Genomic DNA, 18,821 nt, shown 5'->3' with positions numbered 1-18,821 from the left:
AAGAACTTCAAAATAAAACCTTATAATATCTCTCAGCCTGTGCACTTGCCAGACTTATGCTTTAACAAATGCATACAAAATTGGTTAAATTGGATTCATGCAGGTTTTTGCTGTAGCTTTTGGAACACACTGTGTTCAAAAGGATGGCTTTAAATGAAACTTGAGGATATAAATCCAGTAAATTTTTTCCATCAAAAGAATCGATTTTGCCCTAAATTATTTATTTATTCTCCATGGAACTGTTGCCTTCTTGTTGAAAAATGGGACCGGAAATTGCTTGTTTTTTGCGTCTAACTTGACAGCCTGGTTGCCATTTGTGTGCCCTGGCGGTGGCTTTAGGACCTCGCGGAGCGCATCATTGAAGCACATGGTCGCTACTCATAAGACAACACTCCTCGCCAGTAATTGCTGTGGAATTGATGTCATTCCAGTGGGGCGACTGAGAGACAGCAGCGGCTCGTGCCTTTGTCAATATTTTCATCGCTCTCCACAGTTTTTACTTACGCGCGAGCGGCTTCGCACTTGGACATCTTTGAATGGGGACGAAGTGAGTGGACTCGAATCAGCTGTCTTTGGGATTTCCTAAAGCACCGGTCATATACTTGATCACATTTCAGGAAGTCGTTTCATTTGTGGGGAGGCTCTTGTACATCAGCTGTTGTTGGACTGGAACTGTATGATGGTTGCGCTGCAGTGAAAGACAGTTGGCTAGTCCCCCTCCACGCTTCAGCATCATGAACCCCGAGAGCTGGAGTGTGAAGTTTGTTATTTTGATAGCACTTCAGGCTTTAACTGTCACTTTGTCGGTGTGTGACAGGATGCTCTTAAAATCTGTCAAAGGTAAGAAGGGGAAAGAAGGGGTCTTGCCATATGTTACCAGGGAGGGTATACTGAAAGTCCGTGCGTAAAAGTAGCAGATTATTTTCCTGTGTTTTCTTTTAAACGCGAAGAAAAAGCTTTTTTTTTTTTTTTTTTTTTTTTTGTCAGTTTAAATGACCCTGTAGCATCCGTCTATATGCACTGTGTTTCTTGTGTATATGTTTTCCCGATTCATTCTGTTCTTCATTCGTGTCTCCCTTTTGGCAGCGTGGGATACATCGTGTTTTATATATGCAGCTGTTAGTTGCTACATCAGACCGACAGATATGTAACACATGCTGGGGTGCAGGGATACATCTTCAAGTACAAAAACTTGCTTAATTCATGGTTCACACTCATTCTCTCCATGTGTGAGCAGCAGAACATGATTTTTTTTATTTTTTGTTCCAAGTCCACCCACTGTGTACCGCAAAAAAGAGGAGCTGCTGTATAATTGATGGTGCTGAAAGTCTCTTTAGTAATCAGTTGTAACACTTTTGGCGTTTTGCTGGTGCTTTTAAAAGCATACTTCAAGGCACTTTAAGCATACTTCACTTTTTCAATTCCAGGGTTTCTCTAGTGTTAAATTTAAAAATAAAAGCCCATAGTTGATTTGAAGTTAATCAAGTGAGAAGCTTTTATGAAGCCTGAATTATATGTATGGGTTCCCAGCAGCAGCATGACAAAGGGGCTGTACTGAGGAGATGTTCAAATGTGAAGTCAGGTTGTTTTTATATACTAGTATGTGCTTGTTTGTTTGTTTGTTTGTTTGTTTATCTGGCATTGTGACTGCAAGCCTTTGGGCTCGTGTCATCTGAGTCACCAGCATTCTACGCCCTAGGTGAGATTCAACAAGGATGCCACACACAATAAAATTGCAACTGTGGTGAGTCGAGGAGCTGCATTTCAGTAACTTCTAAACACACTGACAGTCACGACACTCACTGTGTGAATCCTGGGAATTAATTACCAGGAAGGGCAAATGTGTGAGACTGGGATTGAAGTATAAGGAAGTTGTTCATTTATTCATCAACAGTTCATCATCATCAGACGTTAGCCTTGATGTGCATTTCCCGCTGGGCCGGGCTCATCGAAAACCATCATTGTCAGTTGATCGGTCTGTGAGAGTCTGAGACTGTCTGTATCGGCAGAATATTACCAGCTTTTAAGTAATTTGGGCTGATGGGGAAAATTGATGGAGGGTATTCTTCATTACAACCCACAAAAAAGTTTGCAGCCATGATTTTGGTGGTCCCTTTAATCATTAAGACATTTCTGACCAGACAAAACAGGCAAAACAAAGATGGTATATTTCACTTTCTAAACTTGAGAGGGGTTCTTTTTCTTCATGATTTCTTGGACAAGTTGTGCAAAAAATAATTTTTGTGATCAATGAAAGTAATTAGTTGTAGCCTTACTTAATGCAAAGCATAATTAGTGAGGATAATTACTGCTCATTTTCATGTGGCTCTACTTCGTCTCTAGACTGTGGGTTTCATCCAAATCTAAGGCAGCTGAAGGAGCGACTCAGTGCAATGTTGTGTTTGCATACATATTTAATGACACCCTTCCTTCAACTTTCATGTCGATTTTCTCCCTGTCTGTCTTATGCATGTTCCTGTCCTGGCTGGGCATCGTTTATGAATGATTTCCTCCCATTGGTTGACACATTTTAGTGTCAGTGAGTATTTACGAGCCAGATGTACTGCTTCGGCCAACATGACTGCCTCTGCCTTGAGCGCTGCATGCAGCTTGCGTGCTGCACCCTCTGACAAACGAAAGCTGAGCTGTGAATATATTTTTGGACTGTAGTAAAAAATTCCTTTAGCAAACAGTGTCCTCCCCTAGAGTGACATTATCACCGTGATGTGACCCATCTCAGGTCTAAGGCATTTAGTATCTTCTTAGTACGAATGGATTCAGTTCTTCCAGATGAGTTGTTCAGGATATTTAAGACCCAGGAGACTGGTAAGAAGAACTGGCTGATCTGTAGTTGTGCATCAAGATAGATTGATCAACCAGTCGTCGTTCCGCAGTGGGGATATTTGTATATAAGAGGGAAAATATCTGGACTGTGCTCATGTGGCCTGACCCTACATGTGTTACATTAATTTCTTCAAATCTGCCGTGGACTTGTTTGACCTCTCCAGCAAACGTTTAAAACACGAGCTGAAACCTGATCCTGGCTCTGGACTTTCTCGTTTGGCTTTCACACCCAGACAGGTCAGAGTTCGACTCAGCATGTCATTCCCAGAGTCTGTCTTCCCTTGTTTGGTCAGAGGTCAGTTGGCTGTGATATGTCTTGCCAGTGTCAAATCTGTCCGTGGTAATTCAAGTTCCACCCCATCAGTATTTCACCCCAAAAACATCACGTTATTATATACATTACTCTATAAAAAAAGAAAGAAATCATACTAGAAATTATCTTACATAACCTGGGAGCTGCTGCTGGACTCCTAGCACTCCTAGCGCTCATACTGCCTGGGTGTTTGGGCCACAACTGAGAACAGAATGGCTGCGCAGAGGATAATTATCACTGCCCTAAAAAATCATCAGCCTCCCTCTGCCACCTCTGAAGGGCATTGGCAGATCCTCCTGTCTCAGAAAAAGCAGGGCCATTACAGGTGACCCCTTGCACCCCGCCCACCACCTGCTTGACCCCTTGCCCTCTGGTCAGATCCCACGCCTTCAGACTCGAAAGCAACTTCTTCCCCTGTGACATTCGGACTGTTAAAAAACACTATCCCCCACACACCGCCTCTGCCCACTTACCTGACCAATCTGAGCCGTGGTCTGAGTAACCCACATCACTCAGGCCACTCACATACGGACTCTTTTCAGACTAAGTGCATTGCACTACTTCGAAGCACTTTGTGTAACTTTGTCTTGATTGTATATATTTCTCCTGTTAGTTATTCCTGCTGTCTTACTATTTGTGTTTTATTCCTGCACAGTTGGCTAGGAGCATCCATAATGTTGCTGTACATGTACAATGACAATAAAGGCATGATGCATGGGTGTAAAACCGTCAACAGACTATAGCTCATCATGCCTTGTGGCACCTATGCTCAATGTTAGCCAATTTGACTACATTCAAATTACAGCTTGGCCTTTATTTTTAACACAGCTATGCATTTGTAAAGTCTGAAGACTGCATCTCATAGAGTTGTAATGCTAATTCTCTTCCTACCCTCATCACTCACTTTATTAGTCAGGGTTGGACTCCCGCTTTGGCTTTAGAACTGCCCTAATTCTTGATGGCATCGATTCAACAAGGTGCTGCAAACATTTCTAAGATTTTGTTCCATATTTACATGATAACAGCACACAGTTGCTTCACATTTGTTGGCTACATATCCTGTTCCACCAAATCCCAAAGGTGCTCTATTGGATTAAGATCTGGTGACTGTGGAAGCCTTTTGAGTGCAGAGAGCTCATTGTCATGTTCAAGAAACAGTTTGAAAGGGTTTGAGGTTTGTGACGTGGCATCTTGTCCTGTTGAAAGCAGCCACCAGAAGATGTTTATTCTGTGATTATAAAGGCATGGTCAGCAGCGATACTCAGGTAGGCTGTGGTGCTTAAACAAAGCTGATTTGGTATTAAGGTTCCCAAAATGTTTCAAGAAAATATCCCTCAAACCATTACATCACCACAACCAGCCTAACTGTTAATAGAAGGCAGGATGGATCCATCCTTTAATGTTGTCATGGCAAACTCTGACCCTACCATCTTAATATGGGAGCAAAAATCTAGACTCATCAGAACCTGGTGGTATTGTGTTTCAAGTGTTCTTAAGTTGAGTTTTGGTGTGGTCTTCTGCTGCTGTAGTCCATCAGCTTTTGGATTTTGACAATTTATGCTTTGAGAGAGGCTCTTCTGCATATCCTGATTGTAAAAGGGGGTCATTTGAGTTTCTGTTGCCTTCAAATTCCTTTCTGTCACCAATCTGGCCATTACCTTCTGACCTGTGGCATCAACAAAGCGGTTTCACCCAGAGAACTGCTGCTCTCTGGGTATTTTCATTTTTTCAGACTGTTCACTGCAAACCCTGGAGATGCTGAGTGTACGTGCATCTGCTAGAGTTAATACTGGTTTTAGGTAAATGGTGATACCAGTAATTAACTTGGCTGTATCAAGCATTAATGCACTGAGCATTTCAGAAATGAACATACCACACTCAAACATGCAGGAAACATGCACATCTGAGTAGCAGTCATCATCTTCCTTTAAGGTTTGAAAAACAGAATTTCTTTTCCTTATCTAGCCACCTGCCAGATTTTACATGCCCTGTTCCTGTCACAAAAGGAAGCAAGCTGCAATATGTTTCTTAATGGGCGCACATGTTAACAGGAGCTCGACAGGTCACCTCCTACCTTGGCCAGTTTCTGACAAATTGGCTGCAGTGAAATTCTCCTGTTGCCGCTTGCTTTGTCTGTGTCTGTTCGAGTTCTGGTTCATAGGTGGAGCTGTGATGTATTTTTAAGTGAAGCAGCACGAGCCGCACATCAAAAACTGAAGACAGTTTGAAGCACAACCTTGACCAGTCCAGCCTTGTTAAAAGTTTGGGTTGGTTGTTTTTGGTTTTCATATAAAAAAGAAAATAGTAGCACCTTTTTTAAAAATGTAATTTGATACACCTTCAATTGTTTCTGTGTGACAAAACCTCAAAAGCTGTACAAATTACACTGATACGACGAATAATTATGTGAATCCTTACATTTGTATTTGGGAATGTCAAAAGAGTGTGTGTGCACAAATTACTAACTTGAGTGCACAAGAGCAAGTATGATTTAGTAATGACTTTTTCCCTTCATGAAACCTCCCAAGAAAAAACGAATGTTTTGCACTTTTGCCATAATGAATTAGTTACATGAACAGAATTGATGTATATTTAAATCTGATTTGCATTATTTTCTGTTGACGCGCTAATTGATTAATCAAATAACCATGCCAGAGCCATTTTGGCTTCGTCAAACACTTAAATGTCAGTCCCTGCTGTTGTAATCCTTGAGCTATATGACTTGTTAGGCGGCTTTGATTGTGCGCCAGGCATGTGCTTCCCATGGCAGAAAGGTCTTCTAGGGAGTTGTAAATGAAATCTATCACAGGAACCATATTAACAAGCTTTCACGCAGCTCCACTTTAAAAGCTACCTGACTCTGACCTTCGATGCTGAGGCAAAGCGTCCAAACCAGGCAGCAAGCACAATCCATGCAGCAGGGAGGGACTGGGAGGGAGGAAGGGTAACATTGTCACCCAGCCGGAGGTGTAACAGCACTGGTTTCTCAGACAGAGTTAACCTCCTGCTGAGCCAAGGGGAAATTTTTGCTGCAGGACCATCTATTTCCCATAGAGTAATTATGTGCTGACATCAGGGTAGTGTGACAGTAAATGAGTTGAGTATATGAGAGAGAGAGCATACAAAAGAGCTATTTACCGGTAGAGGGAGCTTAGTGTTAAATGATTTGGTTATGACCCTAAATATACACCCCAAAAATGTATCCTCCATTAATGACAACCATTAACAGCCTACGTTGCTGTGGCTCTTGACACATTGCTACCTAATTAGATTTAATTCAAGGAGGCCCTGTTTTCCAGTATGTGTAGATTCCTGTTACCATGATGTCACATACAGGTTTCTTTGCTCCCTAATGCAACCCTTTGGGTGTTGACATAATGACCCCCCAACTGAGTGAAGTGTTTACCGTGGAGTCGAGCCAATATTACCAGGCACTTTTCACCTTTGCTGAACAGTCTTTATGAATTCAGAGCTGTGGCTCCACTAACAAATTACAGGTAACAAGCAGAGGATTTGTCGATAAAGTGGTGAGCGCGATCTTAAGGCCTGTTTTTGAAATGTGGCACTTTCTTGGCTTTCTCTTTTTCATGTGGATCCAAGTACCAATTACTTTTAGCATTTATATCTGCTTCTTAGTGTAAAAACAAAACAAAGAAAAAGCCTGACAATAGTGACAGTCCTTAGTTTCAAGAGCTCAAAGTGGGGCGGTTGTTCAGCTGATAGGGATATTCTTTCTACAACGAAAATGAGAGAACCTAAAAAAAGAAGCCAGTCTTGATTTTTGTTTTTGGAACGATTTAGAGAATATAAAAAATGTGAATTAATTCTGAATATGCTTTGATTTTACTCAGCTGGCTAACCACAACAAGCAGTCTGATCTCATCTTGGACTGTTGGAATTTGAGATGGGCATTTTTTGTTCTTGACACGCATAAAAGAAACTTAGAAAAAAGTCAGTAATGCCACGATAATAATTCACCCTGGACCTAGAGAAGATCTTCAAGGACTCAAAGAGATAAGGAACACGATCAAAGTTCAGTGCTTTTGAGTGTCAAGGTCATTTACGAAAAAGTGTCTACTTGATGGATCTTCCTTTCGATGTATCGTTCATCATTCTGTTCCCATTCTCTTTGAATTAGCATAAATTGCCCACTCTGATTGGGGATAAATTGAGTTCGTGATATGCTTGTCAATCACCCATTAATAAATGAACAATAGCCATAGACCTAGACATTAACCAATTTTTTTTCTTCTTCTTTCTTGCCCCATGGCCTGATGTCAGAACCAATTTTGGGCTTAGAAACTTTTCTGGATCGTGTCCCCAATCCAGTCAGAGCTCTGATTAAAGACAGTAAGCATCTGCGGACACATGCTCTTGATGCAGAAAAAAAGTGTTCTTTTTATTTGATTTGCTTTATCAAGAACACATTTCCATATGGATCCAAGGACATGACATTTTCATGCTTTTCCCCCCCTCATGTTGTGTCATAGTTCCACATGCAGAAGGTCGACTGAACTCATTACTCTGTTCTAATTAATTAATCCCACATGCTCCTATTTCACGTCCATTTTCTTGCTTTTCCATTGTAGTCTTAGTTAAGTCACCTATACGGCAGTTTAAAAGTAATCCATTGCAAGTATTCAAGCATTTAAATACACCCTGTACTGTATTACTTTGTACTACTACTGTTAGAATAATAGTCAAGCAAAATTTTATTGCAGTAGCTGTTCAAGATGGGGCTAATGTTTCATTACTTTACATGACATTAGACATTTTAGTTGATTCTGCTGTTGACTTTGCCTCTGGGGGCATTGGCCAGTGTTTTAGGGGTCCAGGGTAGCCAAGAGATATGTGTAAATCTGTTCCAAGACTTCCTGTTCCATGTGTCAAGTCATTGCATTGTTTATTTTCACACTGTAAATAAAGACACATTTAAGCTGAACTGTCAGATAAAAGCAGGACTTTCGATCTGCATGCAACCAAACACGTTTAAATGTTTTTGGTCCCTACTCGTGAAATTACATACCGAAACCAGGAAGTTACTGAAGGAAACGGTTTCCAAGGCCTAATCCGTGGATCGACTTCCTTCGAGGCGTGGACGTCTATCAGCAGAGAATGTACCTTCACCTATCAGCAGAGAATGTCCCTTAGTCTGTAACACAGTCAAATATATTCTCAAGCAATATTCAAGCATGCCATTCAGCGTGTTAGTACGAGCTCGGGAGCAGCTTGGGAGAACAAGAAAACAGAGACTGCTTTAGATTGTCTTCCCAAAGTGACTCAACTTTATTCACAAGTACAACAGTTTATATAGAGGGTAAAATTCATGAGACAGCAGATTTATCAGTTTAAACCAGTACAGACCAAGATAAGGCAGCGTCTTCCTGCCCTTGGGTGAAGAAGCATCCTTTGTGTAGTGTATCAGTTCAGCTACAATTGTGATTATCTCAGCGACATATTTTCAAGGCACAAAACGAAGAGTTCTTTCATTAGTGAAATCTGGAACAAACCATTTGGCCTTCAACAGGCGTCTCCTAAAAGATTAAGAAACTAATGTAGCTGAGGGAGTGATCTCTGTGGTATTTCAACCTTGTACCAGCCTGTGATTCTCACACATCAATTCTTGGGTCAAAGAGAAAAATAACTAAAACAAAGGGGCCTTATTGAATGACAGAGTTTTCCTGTATAATGTCACTATAAAACAATATCCAGTAAATGCTCCCATGGTACTAAAATACCTAACAGTTACCAGTGCTAAAAAATGCTATCTCTACAGATTTTGGATCTTTCTCTGGTGGACAAAAGTAGAAAAGTAGAAGCCTTAATGATTTTTAAGTTATGTCACGATTAACAGCAGCCTAGAGCTACAGGTTATGCTGCCTATAAAAAGTCTATCAACTCTATAAATCTTTTTTGTGTGTGTATGCCAGTTTTGGCAGAGCAGATAAGCTTCAGGGCAATAATTGGTTACAAATTGCAGAACATTTTTGAATTTTAATTTTCTACTGTTCCAATATGCCCCTCTGAACAGCTTCCACAGCAGGACCAGCAATACCAGTAATGCTTAATGTTTAATGCAATATGTAGGCAAAATGATGGATACTGTATACCATAGAGGTTGCATAAACGTAGGGTGTTGTTACATTGTCAGAGAGAGCCATGTTTTTGTAATGAGTAATATTACCACTTTGCAATCCTAGTGAATATGGTTTCCAGATTTAGACTGAGATTGTTTTCTTCCTGCTGTTCCTTATCTTTATTGTGTAGAAATACAAAACTTATCACTGATACAAGTAGAATCTATATTGGTACATAAATGCTTATTCACTATGCACTGATTTATGGCATTCAGTGTTGCCTAAACTGTAGTGGTGTGAAGGACAAGGAGCTCAGATGGTACTTGACACTATGGTACTTGAGTTAATGTTGCTTGGTTCACACCACTATAAACTTGTCTAAAACAGTTGTGGATGCATGTGTCCTCTTCACTTGTTTTTGTACCGTTGATGGGGTTTTGCTTGTCAAAGAGTCTCCTTGAGGCTGTCAAAGGCGTTGTTTTTCCCATTTCAAATCTTAACATTTTCAAGATCGGAGAGAATTGCTGTCAAAGTCACTTTGGAGTGTGTCCTTGTGGGCTTTTGTTGTGCCAGTCATCAGGCTAAGAATGGCTGTCATTTGGATTGCTCTTGATTGATGTATCCACATATGTGAAGCCTGTATCCCATCTCAGTGAGGACCTGCATGCATGTGAGGGGCACGGCCTCATCAAGTACGCAGATAAAAAGAACAGCATGCCATTTGTGTTGGAAAAACCACAATTGTTATGAATACATTATTATATGGTTGTCTGTCAAAGAGAGAGTTGTGGTTCCAAACAACTGGGCTCTGGGATATAATAAAGAGGAAGAATTGTGTTGATTTGTTTTAGTGTGATGGATAGAAGGAAAAAGGGAAGAGCTGGAGTTGTGACAGGCTGGTAAGAATATGTCTGAGATCTGCTAAGAACTGAGGAAGGTCATCTGTTCCCTGCGGCCAGCAGCTCAAAGGCTGTGGAAAAGCATTCTTTCAGGAGCACTGACAATGCCAAGAAATGCTTCACTGTGAAACAGCATCAGGAAAAAAGTACATTTAGACTCTTTAATGTCTAGGATAAAACTGGTCTTGTGGCTGTTCTTTCAGAGATGCATAAATGAAGCCAAAATGTTAAAAAGTGCAAATTTTACAACCAGACTTTTGCCCAGTTTTAGCACCAGTGATTCTGTTGCTCTAGATCAATAAATCAGTGCTTTCTGCTCAAGGGTCCCTAAGATTATCAATGCAGCAGGAAAACAAACAACGATCTTCCTTAGATTTCTAGAACCCTGGAGGGCGCATGGCTCTACAGTTGGAAATTGAAAGGTATTAAATATAGGATGGATGGATTGCTTTGAAATTTTGTAAAGATATATTTTTTTGTCTCTAGCGGGGGAATATTTTTGACTTGACTACCAAAAGGTTTAACTTTAAACTTGAAATATCTGTCTTTTAGATGGATTGCCACAAGATACCCTACAGGCTTGCTTTGCACTTTTCTTTCTGCACCATAATGAAACTGAATCTGCAGTTTTGAGTACAGTATCTTTTGTCATTGGATCAACTGTGCATGATATAAAGTTTGCATGTGTTCCCCAGCTACTCTGGCCTCCTCTCAACAGGGTTTATTGATAGAATCGTCAGCAATCCTTGACCGAAGTCTTGTTAAAAAACTTTTTAAAACAACCTCTGTGCTTTGAGGGTCGGGAACTAGAGTCAAATTTATCCCAGATTCAAATCTTTGGTGCACTTGAGCCACAAATCGCTCAGTTTATTCTTAGAGTGAATATTCTGCACCTTCCATCAACCAGTCAAACACAGTAATGCTCTGTAAAATAATAAAACACTGACTACACATGCTCAGTATGTAATAGATTTTTGGTTATTTTTCTTAAGAACGCTGCTAGGGAAAGCCAGAATTATTGCTTTATCCAGTCACGGATCTGTATCACGTTTCTGTCACCCGCAGGCAAATACACACACAGTCATATTTCTCAGTACACAGGCACACCTCTCACCTAGCATTGACTTTATTGAGGCAATATAAGTGGTACAAGCTCTCATTGTGTACACTGGAACATAAAGGAAGGTGAACATGGCCAAAACTCTGCTTTATTAAGACCCCTGTTTACACTCTCTGTTATTGAGTATATAAATAAGGCATTGGGATCTGGTGCCACTTTTACCGCTCCCTTAATGCTTCTAGTGGCTCTTATAACATTCCAGCTAACAAAAGTCACTTGCACATTGCATACACTGCAGTCCTGTCATGCTTCAGTTTTACCTAATGTCTTTCTCAAGCATGTGGAAAAGAAATGAGCCTGCAGACTATTTCCACTAATATAATGCCATTCATAAAAGCAGGAATTAAACCTCAAAGAACACCACATTTGCAAAAGGGTTATTCACTTGTGGACTTTGAAGTCAAGGAACCCAACGCTGTATGGTTGTGAATCTCGTCTCCAAAGATGATGAGGCTCATGCATCAATATAAATCAAAAATCGGCTAACCACAATGTGAACCTGACCTTTCTCTGTCAAAGCTTTCCACAGTTTTCCCCCTTGTCTCTTGTGTTTATTTGTCCATACCTTCCTTAGAGGTTGTCATCTGTTCCCTTACTCAGCATGTCCACCTCCCCCAGACAGTGTGGTTTTCTGGGACTAATTAGAGTAGGAGTGCTTCTCTTGTTGTTCTGTGTATTATGCCGTTCCGTCCTTGCCCAAGCCTGCTTCTCATCATCAGGATGAAGTTGCATAGAAACTGCTGAGCAGGTCACCTCTGGCTCTCTGCTATCAGCTGGAATGGGTCTGTGATGTATTCCAGAGTGGTGGTATCCTCAGAGGGTAACCAGAACAAAGCTCAGCTGGGGTGTGTTGTGCCTGACCTGGCTTACTAATGCTGGATAATAGGCAGACTCAGCAATTTAGATGGGTGAGTCATGTGTAGAGAGACAGCAGGGGACAGAAACCTCAAAAGAAGCGCCTTGAATCTGCTGGAAATAATAATCAAGGATGAGTATATTCCCTTGAGTTTGCTTTATGTTTATGTGTGCTTAGAATGTTATTCAAAATTAAGATGGAGTAAAGTTTCAAGTTCAAAATATTATGCACAGACCGACCACACGCATAACTTTCCACAAACGCACTGACATCAAACTCAAACTAAATCTGTCTCTCTGCTGTTTGGAAGTGCTCAATGGAGTATCACTGGGAGAAAACAGAAAGCAAGCAAACAATTGATTTAGTATGTTTGCTCTGAAACAAATGGTTCTAACAACCCCTGCTGTTTTAGTAAGAGACCCAAGCTGAAAAATAACTTCCCCAATGTGGGGAGCTGATTACTGCAGGAACCCTGTTAGCAGTGTCCTCCAGAGGCTCACTATTGCATTCTGGCTCAGTACGTGCTCATAATGTACTATTTAGAAAAGCTGCAGCTTCTGTCTTGCTTAAAGGTAGTAGACTTGCTCGGGTAGTGGTTGTTTTCCCGCCGTTTCCTGTCGGCTCACTTTGGGGACGTGAGTATTGGATTTGGAGACGGATATATTCTTAAATGACTGGCAATACAGCAGCACCCCAAGTGTTGTAGCCATTCGGAGGCTCAGTTAACACCCTGTCAGAACAGTGAGAGAGGAGATAAAAGCGTGCTGGGAACAATGCCCCAAAGCTACGTCTAATCCCTGCGCTGCATTCTGGACACTGGCCCTGTGTTAGGAGTTATCGCAGCAGCAGCAGCAAGTCAAGCCGTCTTCGCTCAAAACTCTCCATTAGTCAAGAACTACGGAGATTTATGCAGCTCGAGTGTGAGAGTGGGTGGTTACGGTTTTGCCACAAGTTAACAGTTTTCATCGCTTGATGTCTGAGAGTGCCATTTAGTGTTGTTGTATTTATGTCTTTATGGCAGAGGAGAGGGGCTCCATTCTACTGATGGTCTATAAAAAGAAGACAAACATATGTTTGGGAACAGCTTAGATATAATGGAAATGGCATTTTGTCAGCGTAGATAATTGTTAGCTATGAAAAACAAATACATTCAGGGAGCATTAATTGCACGCTGTGGTGCAGAAAAGTCATCACATATACAAACGCTGTGATTCTGTTGAAGTGACACTTTATATTACAAGGCAGCTCCACTGTCAGGTTGTGCTCTGACTGATGCTATTAATGAACACCAGGCTCAGGATTTAATAGCGAGGAGGAATTCGCTGTCAGTATTGTTTGAAGAAAATCAGTTTTGAAAATGTTCCTCTAGTTTGTGAACACAGAACACAATGTGGACATTGTCTTTCTTTCTTTCTTTCTTTCTTTCTTTCTTTCTTTCTTTCTTTCTTTTTTTTGCAGATACTGAGAGAATTTAGAATAAAGAACACTTTGAAGTTTTCTCTGCATTCTCACTTGGTTTTTATATTTTCTTTTATAGGAAATCCTCCGAGCACTGTTGTTCCACACAGACCGACAGCAAGGCAGAAACACTATGGGACTACAGTACCTCTTCAGCTTGTTGGAAAAGACTGGAAACCAATCAGCCAGCTCAAATCCCAGGTGGACAATAGTAGCCGTTTATGTTTTTATATTTTTTTATTTTACTGTTCGTCTACTTTTCAGCATCTGTTCATCGTACAGTGGATCAATTGTCTTTGCATATTAGTATTACTGTGTCACCTGTGACCTAGGTGTGTTTTTATATATGGTGTTGTGTAAGCCTTAAGCCACATCTCATTTCTTTATATTTTGCTAGGAAAATGGGAAATGATATACAGGGCAAAAACAAGAGTTTGTGCAATTTTAACAACCTTGAAAGTCAATATTTGGTATTACCACCTTTATCCTTCAACACAGCCCGAACTCTCTTAGGTAAGAAGTCTTCAGAAATAGTTCTCCAGGCTTCTTGAAGGAAATTCAAAGCTTTTTTTTGGATGTTTGCTTGCTTTCCTGTCAAGATGATCTACCACTGCTTCAATGCATTGTGGTCCAGGTTCTGAGGAAGCTAATCCATGACTGATAGTGATCCATTGTGTGTGTGTGTGTTTTTTTTTTTTTTTTTTTATATTCAGGTATGCTTTTACTGCATTGGCAATATGTTTGGGATCACTGTCATGCTGAAAAATTACATTTCCAATATTCCATATTGAGAATATTTGAACCACCTGATTCAAATGATGTTCAGTCCACTTCTTGTTTAATTTGGCATACCTCAATCTTTTGTTTTCCATTTTCTGTCTTTAAGAATGTTTTTTTGACAGGCACTCCTCCAAAGGGTCAGAGTTGAGTCTTTTCTTGATTTTTACTTGTTTTTCTCATTTTTAAGGACATGACTACATACACAGTTTATCTGCTATGGATAATTTTTTAGGTCTCCAACTTCTTATTTTGTCCTGTACATTGTGGCTGATAGCTCACCTTAATGGTGCACAAATCATATTTTTGCCTATTAAACTGTTATTCTCTTTCTTTTTTTTATTTTTATTTTTTAATAAATTCAATGTGCCTAAAGGTGAACATTTTTCTTTTACTAAATTTTCTGTTATGTGTAGGTGCAACACTGGTTTATCCCTTGATTTGCATGCCTTTTTTACACTTGAATAATTCATAGGTTAGGGTTAAGTGCCTTAAAAAGCAAAAGTACATTCCTTTTAAATGGTGAGGTGAGGAACTGGTCTGAAAATGAATACAAAAATCAGCCAATGTTCAAAGTCTCAGGATCAACTGACACCTATCAAAAAAACAAAAGTGCAACTCGACTCCTAGTACACTAAAGTTATATGGAAGGCAAAATGATGGGGTCATTGGGGTCAGTTTAACACAGCTTTTCCATATATCCCAATATATTTTTGCATGCTTCCATTATTTTTTTTACCATACAAAAACTAAACGATTTTACAAAAACCAACGACTACCAGCGTCAAAATTATTAGTCTCTGTGATGTTATTTGTGCCTCCATTTTTTGCTGGGTAACAGTCTGCAGTCCTTTTGTCCTGTTGTAGTTTTCAGCAAGTCTCGAACGTGCCTCCTGAGCAATCCAAGCCCATTCTTCTTTGTCCTACTCTCAAGCTCCTCCAGATTTGATGGTGTTCTTGGATGGACCTTCACCCTGCAGATTTTCAGTGACATTTAAGTCAGGGCTTCGTGTAGGCTATTTTTATCATTTTAAAAGACAAAGTGATAATCCAGACTCACTTTTGCTGCAGATTGCTTACAGTTTTAGTTCATATTCTTCATGATTCCTTACACCTTGAAGAGATTCCCAGTTCCAGATGCACTGTAGCATCCTCACAGTATAATACTTCTACCACCATGTTTCACTTTGGGGACTATTCTTCTAGTTGTACTCCTCTTCTCCAAACATAATCAGCATTTCTATGGCCAAAGAGCTCTAGTTTCGTCTCACCTGACCAAAGAACATGCTTCAAATACGCATATTTTTTTCTTCAGAATGTCCTTAGCATACTTCAGTCTGCCTTGAAAGGATCTCTTCTGCAGAAGTGGTGTTGTGTTTTTCCTCAGTCTGCAAGCTCAGTCTATTCTTGTGCAGTGTTCTTGTGATTGTCTACTTTGAGACTAAAACTCCTGAAGTCATTCACTAGTGTCTTGGCAGTTGTTCTGGGGTCTTTAGTCACATATCTCACTATTTTTCTTTCCAGAGTCATTGAAATCTTTCACTGCCAACCTCTTACTACCTCTGCCAGGCTTGTGGCTTTCTTTCAATTTCTTGATCATACTTTTCACTCCAGTTCTTGACACTTGAAAACACTGTGATAACTTAGTATATTTATCTTCTGCTTTGTGAGCGTCAACAATTCTTTTTACGAAATCTAAACTGATTTCTTTTGGTTTTGGCATGCTCACTTAAGTGACAGCTCCAAACCCTGGTTTGAGTTTTTATACCGTGTGTAAAGTGGAAGATAACGCTCATTTGTAACTTGTTGTTACAAGGTTTGAGCATTCCAAAGTTAAAGCACATCATTGCACAGCAGTTGTTTCTGTTAACGCTCAATAAAAAAAATCTGTATTTCAGGTGGCCAGTAATATTGAACCTAGTATTTTTCGTGTTATTGTATGCTGATTGCAATGATTTATGCTTTCTGTAGTAAACTGATATGTGTAGAAATGCTATGTTGAATACTTATCTGGAGCTATGATGCATACTCTGCATGTGCTGCAGAATATTATTAACAGTATCATATCAAATTCAAAATGATTCAAATTTGAATCAAATTGATCTGGAAACTAAATTAGCACAGGTATCTTTTCTGCAGTAATCTATGTTCAGAGGTAAGTTCACTAGTACCCATGCTACAGTATTGCTTAGTATTGTTTAGCAGGTTTGTGTTGTTGGGAAACTAGTACACTTAATCAGATTGAGAAAAGTAAAAACTTGGGGTGGCCAGAGTTGTTTATATAGTAAAATGAGTTATTTTAGCCTTAAACAGATTTTTGTAGATATAAATGAGATGGTATTGTAACGACGTAAAACTGATTTTTTTCTTTTTAAGTATAAGTGTATGGAACGTCATTTTAGCCTGTTGCTAGGTGACTGCAAGGCAACATGGCTGACCTAATAATATCTGATATAGATAAGAACCTTCGGTGGCCTAAGACCTATCTGTGTGCTAGGTTTGGTTGTTCTAATCCTGGGGGCTAGTAAGATGACATAGCCTGTCAGTGCATGGCCCAGGGCCTCGCTGCTGGATCTCCAACCAAGTCTCTGCAAAACTGACTATGAAACACAACTGAATATGATATTCTTTTTTTTTTTTTTTTGGCTCGCCTAACTATCTTGACAGTTTTTTTTTTTTCATCTCCTATTAATGTAATCTGACAAGTAACATTGCTTGTGTATTTAACAGATAGTCTCAGTGTAGGAGTCATTTAAATTCGATGCAATCTGAAGTGAATTTTAAAAAAAACAAACAAAAAAAAAAACAGATCACTTACTAACAGATCAGGAACAGCAGTCAGGTAAAATATATTTAAATGAATTGGATCACATACAGTCAGCATAATCATAATCATTTCTTTATGTTAATATTTCAAGCACAGACAGCTGTTCGAATTCAGCATCTGAGAATGGAAGAAAGCGCTAAATGACCCGCTGGAACATCGATGAAGTGTTTGAAATGTGGGCTCCTTGGCTCAGTTTGTTGATATAATCCTAGACTATACAAACAAAGTACGTGGCTGCAAGCAGACATAAAAGCACAAAGCTGAGCTAAGCTTCCAGGTTGTGTTATTGACTGAATTCATTTGTGCATTATTTTGTTTTGTCTTAACCAAACGATCAAGGTGCCACAATATTTCTTAATGAACACTCGCCATGAAGGCGAATTTAAGTGCAACTGCCTAGTAACAAATCCAAATATCCTCTGCATCATCTGTAATTCATCTGAAGACAATGATGGTTGTACCCATTATATAGTGTAAGCCTAACCATGTGTTTGGAAAAATGTGTTTGCAGAAAATAGCGGAAGGTTTAGTCCCACAGACAATATTACTGCCTGAAACCTTAAGTGTTCTGCTTCCACATCCTCTTATGATCCACTAGACATTCTTCTTCATGGGGGGTGATGGATGACTTAACCCAGAGAAGTGCTCTTTGCTGCAGTTGACCCAGATTGAGCTGCATGCGTCAAATGTGTTTGTGTGTGCTTGTTGTTGCCCTGGCAATTTGGAAAATGTGAGGCAGAGGAGGATTTCTCTTTTTTTGTGCTTGTGTGTATGAGTGAGGGTATCACACTAAAAGAGAGAGGTTGTGTGTGTGTGTGTGTGTGTGCACGCATGTGTGGGGCGGAGGGAAGACAGGAAGGCACGTTTGTTGCACAGCGTGACTGACAGAAGTGATATATATGACCCTTCATCTGACTCTAACAGAGACGCACGGTGTTGTAACTCATTGGGTGTGAACACTCATGGGTTTCTGCAGGATTAATGTCAAATGCAATAGAAGCATAACGCTAATCCTCTCAGCTCTTGTTCTAAGATACAAAGTAGCTTCGTAAGGATTTCCGACTCCTCTGATCAATTGAAAACAGTCGTCTTGCATCCTTTCTCACAGTGCTGGGTGATTCAGTCAAAGTTTCATTCTGATTGGAGTAAAGTTTCTCGTGTTTTGGGGTTGGTTTTTTTTCATTATACTGCCACACAGCTATTTTCTAACTAATGCTGCGGCATTCGAACAGCAACAAGTGTCACAACAAGTCTTCCCTCAATCAAAAATCTGTGTGTGAGAGTCCAGAATTAATTTTTCCTATCTCCTCTCCTGCTTGTTGTCTCTTCAGAGCCACCCAGCATCACTGAAGCTCCTGATTGAAGTGGAAAGTGAACAGCTGCTCCTGGCTCTAGAGAAAAATGAGTAAGTGTCCCTCTTTTCATACATGCCTTTAGCTTACAACTGCGTGGTTTCTGGAGTACAAATAGGTGGCATATGCGGTGCCCAGGGGCTACAACTGGGGATCTATCCAAAGAACGAGAGGGAGGAAGTGTCTCTTTGCGCTGTGGTGTGGGCATGCCAGGGCTCTCTGTGCTCGAGTCTTTTTGTGTGCTGAAACAAAGACTTGAAAGATAGAAATTCCTGGAAGCATCAGCCAGACTGATGAA

At 40.2% G+C, this 18,821-nt stretch overlaps 1 protein-coding gene across 1 annotated transcript in view; it reads left to right on the top strand.

Moving 5' to 3' along the window:
• The first annotated feature begins 341 nt into the window (after positions 1 to 341).
• adam12a (ADAM metallopeptidase domain 12a) overlaps positions 342 to 18,821 on the top strand; it is a 79,859-nt gene continuing 61,379 nt past the window's right edge. The window contains exons 1-3 of the mRNA XM_080873970.1: positions 342 to 840; positions 13,647 to 13,768; positions 18,503 to 18,576. Of these exons, the coding sequence (XP_080730096.1) occupies positions 735 to 840; positions 13,647 to 13,768; positions 18,503 to 18,576 (302 nt within the window). The 5' untranslated portion in view covers positions 342 to 734. The remainder of the gene's footprint in view (positions 841 to 13,646; positions 13,769 to 18,502; positions 18,577 to 18,821) is intronic.

Source organism: Rhamphochromis sp. 'chilingali', assembly GCF_963969265.1.
Source record: "Rhamphochromis sp. 'chilingali' genome assembly, chromosome: 22".
Lineage (NCBI taxonomy): Eukaryota > Metazoa > Chordata > Actinopteri > Cichliformes > Cichlidae > Rhamphochromis > Rhamphochromis sp. 'chilingali'.
This window is presented reverse-complemented; position numbering and strand designations above follow the sequence as displayed.